Consider the following 7500-nt stretch of genomic DNA (forward strand, 5'->3'; position numbering starts at 1 on the left):
TCGATGCGAACGCATCTCTACAACTTGAAACTCCTAGCCTGAAGTCCCGTCGTTTGCGGGCGGTCGGTGGGCATCGAAACTAGTCAAGTCCCACGGTCGGCGAGGGTCGGCGGCCACCGGCGTTCCCTATTGTCAGGTACTAACACGTGGCAGTGGCGACCCCGCGCGATGCGGCCCGTCTATGAAGCGGGGATGAGGCCCAGGCTGCAGAGGCAGTTCCAGCGGATCTCGGAGGGTTGTTAGGCCCGCTAGCTTCCGATTGCCCATTTAGGTTTTGAAGCGCTATCAGCTCGGATTGGTTACGACCTTTAGAGGCGTTCAGGGCATAATCCAGCGGACGAGCGTCATACCAAAGTCCGGTCGAACTAGTATTGAGCCAGTGGTCCGTACCTGTGGTCCTCTCGTACTGCACAGGAGTTCCGTTACGATAGCACGTATTAGCACACACTAGGGTAAAACTAACCTGTCTCACGACGGTCTAACCCAGCTCACGTTCCCTTGAAAGGGTGAACAATCCTACGCTTGGGGAATTTTGCTTCACAATGATAGGAAGAGCCGACATCGAAGGATCAAAAGTCACGTCGCTATGAACGCTTGCGACCACAAGCCAGTTATCCCTGTAGTGTGTGTTCGGCAGCCGAAGCGAATAGACGTGCCCTCCTGCAAGCTCCGTGGTGGAAAATAGTTTTTGCGTGAAATCTCGTGAAAAAGTAAGTGAGGTTGCTGGATTTTTGTGTCCGGCCCCCGATTTCCATCGTGAGCCTCCCCCCCGAATTTCACCGGAAAATTCCGGAAAATAGGGGTGTTTTTCGCGGGATCCTGTTTTCGTGAATAACTTGTGTGTTTGTGCTCGGATGTTAATAAGTGACATAGCAAAAGAAGCGCGCTGATGGGGCGCAACTTTTGGTGCGCTTGAAAAGCCGGAAATGATGGAGTACCGGAAATGGTGGCCATTTGAAATGCTAAAATTGTGCAGTGAATAACTCGGAAACTGTAATTCGCACGAGTGAGCTGCCATATAATGAAATGTGCGCCTTGTGAAGAAGAAAGTGTTGTGAAAGTTTGAAGTGAATAGGTGAAAAACTCGCGGAGTTATAAGTGTCGGATTTTTTGGTGCAAAAAAGGACGCCGTTTTTCGTTTTCTCAAAATGGCGGCTTTTTGCCCCCCCTGAGCGAAAATATCGTTGGAAGTTGTGAAAAACCGTTAGATTCAAAAATCTTCCGGACGGAACACCCCATTGCGGAGCACCCGGTGTTCGGACGGGTTGTGTCCGCCCTGGCTTCTTAGAGTTCCCGGCAGGGCCTCTGACCGGCTTTTGGCGGCCCGGGTGGAAAGTCCACGGATCCGGACGTGCGACCCCTCCATCGATTCGTCTCGAGGTGTGGAGTCCGGAAAACCCCACCCCACCCCCCCAATTCCCATACCCCCCCACCAAGACCCGAAAAACCAGTTTTTTGGGAATACCTCCCAAGTGGGTGGTCGGAGGGGGTGGCTGGACCCCCCCATCGACGCGTCTGGCCGAGACGCATCCAACGAGCCGCCGGGTGCCAGGTTCGAACCACGGACGGCCGAGTTATCGTTAAAAAACTTTTTGCGACTTGCATGCAAGTTGCATGCAAGTTTTCTGTGACTGGCCTAAGGATCGGAAAATCGGCCATAGCACCGGCATTTATGGTCCGATTTGGGTGGTTGACCCCTCAAACGACGGGAAATTGAAAGACGCATACGGTGAAAGTGTAATAGTGCAAATCGATTGAGTGATTTCCGGAAAATTAGGGGAAAAGTGTATGTTGTGAAAAACTTGTATGCAAGTTATGCAAAATCTTGCACCGTGGGCGCAGTTTTGGGCCGATTTGAACTTCCGGCACCTCGTTGGAATCGCGCTGAAGAGACGCGTTTAGTGGTGGCAAGTGCGGGCTGCCACAGAGGAAAAAGTTTTTCCGTGGAAAACTTGCATACAAGGTGTAGACATTCGTGCATTGTGGGCTCAATTTTGGACCGATCCGGGCGTGCAGCACCTCGTTGGAATCGCGCTGACGAGACGCGTTCAGTGGTGGCAAGTGCGGGCTGCCACAGTGATAAAAGTTTTTCGTCAAAACTTGCATGCAAGTTTTTAAGAAAATTGTGCACTGTGGACACAGTTTTGGACAGTTTTGGCCGTGCAGCACTGCGTTCGAATCGCGCTAAGGAGGCGCGTCCAGTGGCGAAGTACGAGCCACTTCAGCGGAAAAGCCAGTGAGTCGGACAACAGCGTCACCCATCCTGCATCGGTAAGTACGGGTTGCTTTATTTTGTTGTACAGCATATCCGTCTTATAGCGTGTTGACCGACCATGTCGTCCGGGGGGGGCGGTAACGCCCATCCCCCATCGGGAGAGCGTAGAGTTTTGAGGCCGAGGACCAGGGCTTCGTCTGTTGCCTCTTCTACTGATGGCAGCGTCTTGAACCGCACTCCAGCTCAAGCGCATCCGGAACGCTCTAAGCCGATTTTGGATGGGGACATGACTCTGAACATTTCATCGAGCGACGATGACGATGAGTTCAACAACACTATCGTCGATGCAACACAAGCATCAGGGCTTGTTCCCGTGGTGCGTCTGGAGCGGGTGGACTTATCCACTGAGCAGCAGAAAACCGTCCCGTCTGCTTCGCCACCTGCAGTTGCCGTTGATGAACCTTCCAAGGCAGAGCTGCTTGAGCAGCTGCGCAAACGGGATGCGCAAAATGATGCTTTGCAGGCGACGATAGCTCGGTTGACGAAGCAGCTTGCTTTGTCGGAGCAGGAGCTGGAGCTGTACCGTCAGGGTACACGAGCGGTGCTAACAATGCATGAGCAGGAGTTGAAGGAATCTTCCACCACTGCGCCAAAGAAAGCGCGCAAACGTAGCGGTTGGCTGAAGCTGAGGGAGAAGCGCAAATTCCGCAAACAGCAGATTCACCAACAGCAGCAGCAGTCGCTGCAACAGCAGCAGCAGAAGCAGCAGCAGCAGCGTAGCCAGCCACAAAGCCCGCCAGCGTACGGACGGTCGCAGTGTCGGCAATTGGCCCAGCAGCAGCAGCAGCAGCAGCACAGCCAGCCGTTACAGCATAGCAGCGGCAACAAGCAGCAACAGCAGCCAGCGTTCCACAGCAATGCAGCAGCGGGCAACAGCAGCAACAGCAGCAGCGTTCACAGCATCAGCAGCGGCACAGCAGATACAGCAGCTTCCGCAACAACAGCAGCAGCGGCAGCAGTGGCAGTCAGCCACAGCAACGCACACAGCAACTGCAAGCGAGTGCAGCCGTCGGCAGCAGCAGCAGCGCGTGCAGCATGTGCCAGCAACAACATCGTGTACAGCCGTCGCAGCAGCAGCAGCGTGTGCAGGCAGTTGCAACAACACCAGCAACAGCAGCAACCGTCTCAGCGTTCGGCTTGGTGTCCGCCAACGGCTACAGCACACCCTGATGAGCTGTTCTCGACGGTACTGAAGCGGCGTTCTATCCAGCAGCAGCAGCAGCAGTACGCACAACAGCAGCAGCGCCCAGCGGTGGTTAACCCACCAGCAAGTCGTCCGAAACCACGCGCTGACATCGTTCGCGTTACGGCTGCGAATGGTTCCACATATCTCGAAATGTACAGCGCCATCCGCAAGAATACGACTGTCGACAAGGACGTTCTGCGGGCTCGGCGAGTCGACGAGCAGGTACTCTCGCTTTACCTGCGGCCCGGTGCTGATGGCATGGGCTTAAAGGCAGAGATCGAACGTGTTCTTGGCGAGAAGGCGAGTGTTCGTGTTATCTGTGATATGAGTCAGCTGCTCATATCAGATATTGATATGCTGGCCACTTCGGCTGACACAGCGGCTGCGCTTTCATCAGCAGCAGGCACCACCATCACCGAGGATGCAGTCGACCAATGGCGTCGTCAGGAGGGCACTCAGCGTGCGCGCGTGAAGATCCCGCGTCAAGTGGCCCAACGTTTGGACGGTGTGCACGTCTACATCGGCAACACTCGGTGTCGACTGCAGGAGTTGGAGCCGCAGGGTGCAGCAGCAAGGCGGTGCTTCCACTGCTTGGAGCGGGGGCACATAGCGCCCAACTGTAAGGGGGTTGACAGGCAGACCATCTGTCTGAAATGCGGCATCGCAGGCCATCGGGCTAAGACCTGCACAGCTACTCCAAAGTGCATCATTTGCGGCGGTACCCACGTCATCGGGTCTCCACGGTGTGCCGGTGTACTGAATGGCTGATACAACCCTGACGACATCAGCAGCAACGCGAACAGCAGCTACAACCGTTCCAACGACGCTGAAGGTCCTGCAGCTGAATGCGTCCAGGAGTAGGACGGCTCAAGATCTGATGCTGCAGTTCGCGCGAGAGGAGAGAGTGGACGTCATCATCGCATCAGAAATCTACCGCTGTCCAGCCAATGACGGTAGATGGGCGGTTGATGTGTCCGGCAAAGCAGCCATCATCGCTGCCGGAATGCGCCCCATTCAACGCCTGTTTAGCAGCCAAGTTCCGGGATTGGTTGCGGCGGAAGTGGGCGGTATCGTTTTCATCAGCTGCTATGCCTCCCCAACCCTCACCGTCGAGGAGTTTGCCGCTTTCCTCGATGCTGTCTACATCGAAGCCAGAGCTCATCCGCATGTCGTCTTGGCGGGTGACTTTAATGCCTGGCATGAGGATTGGGGTAGCGCCAGGACGAAGGAAAGAGGCGTTGAACTTGCAACGACCACCGCTCTATTAGAGCTTGAGTTGCTAAACCGTGGACGTAGGCCAACGTTCGTGGGCAACGGAGTGGCCAGCGAGAGCATCGTTGACGTCACTTTTTCAACTCCTTCGCTAGCGCAACAAGATTGGAGAGTGCTAGATAATGCGTCGGCCAGTGATCATCGTTACATTAGGTTCACTGTTGGACCTAATGGCAACAACAGCAGCAGTACCAGCAGGCGAAACCACCAGCAGCCGTCAAGATCTCGTCAGCAAGCAGTTCCGAGACGTGCAGGCAAGATGTGGAAGTCTCGGCAATTTCAGGTCGAGCCATTCAAGATCGCGTTGGACGCAGTCCGGTTCCCTGAAGCCGCCACATCACCGGAACAACTTGTTGCCCGACTATCCAGAGCTTGCGACGAGGTAATGCAGCGAGTACGAGCCCCGTCGTACAACATCCGGCCTCAGCTTTACTGGTGGACAGCAGAGATCGCAGCGCTGCGCGATGCTCTCCAGGCCGCTAGCGAGTACGCCCTCAGTCGGAGAAATCCGGATGAGAGAGCCGCAGCCGCCGAAAGAAAGCTGGAGGCAAGGAAGGCTCTGACTCGAGCAATACGACGCAGCAAAGAGAAGGTCATGGCAGATCTGATCGCGCAAGCCAACGACCACCTGTTTGGCGATCTATATAAGATCTTGAAAGCGCGTCTACAAGGCAGTCGTGCCCCGCCTGAAACAGATCCGGTAGTGCTGAAGAGGATTGTTGACGACCTCTTCCCACAACACCCGCCCTTCCGATGGCCTGAGGAAAGCAGCAGTACTACCAACAACATCCGACCAATAGCAGAGGAAGAACTGCTTACCATTGCGGGGAATCTCGCAACTCGAAAGGCGCCGGGATTAGACGGCATCCCGAACGCAGTCCTACGCACCGCCATTCGAGAACATCCCGCAGTTTTCCGAAGAGTTTACCAAGAGTGTCTTGATCGGGGTATATTTCCCGCGGCTTGGAAGAGACAGCGCCTTGTCTTGCTGCCTAAGCCGGGAAAGCCGCCTGGTGAATCCTCCTCGGTCAGGCCTCTTGGCATGATCGACGGTCCGGGGAAAATTCTTGAAAAGCTGCTATTGGACCGGCTCCATGTCCACCTGGAGAACCCCGACGCTCCACGGCTCTCCCCAGTCCAGTATGGGTTCCGGAGAGGAAGATCCACGATCATGGCGGTTCAGCGCGTTGTGCAGGCTGGGCAACGCGCCATGCAGTTTCACCGGACGAACAACCGCGACAAACGATGCTTGATGGTGGTTTCTTTGGATGTGAGAAACGCGTTCAACACATCAAGCTGGTCGGCAACAGCAGCAGCTCTTCAGCAGAAGGAAGTCCCTCCTCAGCTTCGAGCGATATTGGCCAACTGGTTCGAGGACAGGCAGCTCATCTACGACACCGACGATGGCCCAGTTACGCGGAGCCTATCTGCTGGCGTCCCACAGGGGTCCATTTTGGGCCCCACTCTGTGGAACGTCATGTACGACGGCGTACTGGGTCTAGAGCTGCCGGATGGAGTGGAGGTTGTTGGCTATGCCGACGACCTTGCGCTGCTGATACCCGGAACCACTCCACAGCAAACCTCCCAGCTGGCCACCGCAGCAGTGAACACCATCAGCAGCTGGATGACGACGCATCGGCTCGAGTTGGCGCCTGCGAAGACCGAGGCCGTGATGATTTCCACCATGCGGACCGACCCCGAGGGATACGCCATTGACGTCTTGGGCACGCAGCTGCGATCTGCGAAGACGGTCAAGTACCTCGGGATCATCGTCGACGAACATCTGTCCTGGCGACCACACGTCGAGCACGCCTGTGCAAAGGCGCTCCGTGTGGCCAAGTCGGTCTCGCTGATGATGCGAAACCACAGTGGTCCGAAGTGTGCCAAGCGTCGTCTTCTTGTGTCAGTCGTAAATTCCATCCTTCGATATGGCGCTCCTGTTTGGCACGCAGCAGTCGAGCGCCAGGTCAACAGAAGGATGTTGATTCGCGCACAACGAGAGTGTCTGCTGAAAGCGGCGTTCGCATTCAGAACGGTGAGGTATGAGACAGCTGCAGTACTTGCGGGTGTGATACCGATTTGTCTGCTGGTGAAGGAGGACGCTCGCTGTTACCATCGGCAGCATGCTGCAGCAGACACAGCCATCAGTGGGACACCAACAGCAGCGCAGATTCGGCTGGAAGAACGCCAAGATACGATACACGCTTGGCAGGAGCAGTGGGATGCTGACGCGGCAGCGCCGAATGCCTCACGATTCGTTCGTTGGGCACACCGCGTCATCCCCAACATCGAACAATGGCACTCGCGGAAACATGGAGAGGTAAACTTCTCTCTTGCACAGGTATTGTCGGGACACGGTTTTTTCCGTGACTACCTGTGTCGCATGCGGTTTGCATCGTCCCCGGAGTGTCCCCGCTGCTCCCACGAAGCTGATACAGCCGAGCATGCCTTCTTCCACTGCCCAGCTTTTGCAGCTGTTCGGCATCGGCTCCTGAATGGTGGAGGGTTCGAGGACCTGAACCCAGATACTCTGGTATCGTATCTCCTTCGCGATCGGAGATCATGGAGCACCATCACGGAGCTGGCTGCAAACATTACTTCCACACTCCAGCGGCAGTGGAATGAAGAACGTGCCAACTTGGCGGCCACGAATGCAGCAACCCGTCAACCGGAGGATCCGACAGCACGTCAGGCCGTGTTGACTGCCCGCAACCAACGGCGAAACGAAGCACGGCGTATTGCTCGTGCCGTTGCTCGCGAAGAGAGG

General features: G+C 55.9%; 1 protein-coding gene across 1 annotated transcript; it reads left to right on the forward strand.

The window, feature by feature from the left end:
- Positions 1 to 2501: 2501 nt before the first annotated feature.
- LOC118516223 lies at positions 2502 to 4229 on the forward strand. Its single transcript, XM_036062111.1, has 2 exons — positions 2502 to 2591; positions 3033 to 4229. Exons 1-2 carry the CDS (start codon positions 2502 to 2504, stop codon positions 4227 to 4229), a joined length of 1287 nt encoding a protein of 428 aa, XP_035918004.1.
- Positions 4230 to 7500: the final 3271 nt, after the last annotated feature.

Source organism: Anopheles stephensi, unplaced genomic scaffold (assembly GCF_013141755.1).
Source record: "Anopheles stephensi strain Indian unplaced genomic scaffold, UCI_ANSTEP_V1.0 ucontig249, whole genome shotgun sequence".
Lineage (NCBI taxonomy): Eukaryota > Metazoa > Arthropoda > Insecta > Diptera > Culicidae > Anopheles > Anopheles stephensi.

Excerpts from the sequence above, each read along its gene's own strand:
- LOC118516223 (XM_036062111.1), top strand. The coding sequence starts at position 2,502 with ATGACTCTGAACATTTCATCGAGCGACGATGACGATGAGTTCAACAAC. Across the intron at positions 2,592-3,032 it reads CATCAGGGCTTGTTCCCGTG|TGTCGGCAATTGGCCCAGCA; the intron begins GTGCGTCTGGAG and ends GGACGGTCGCAG.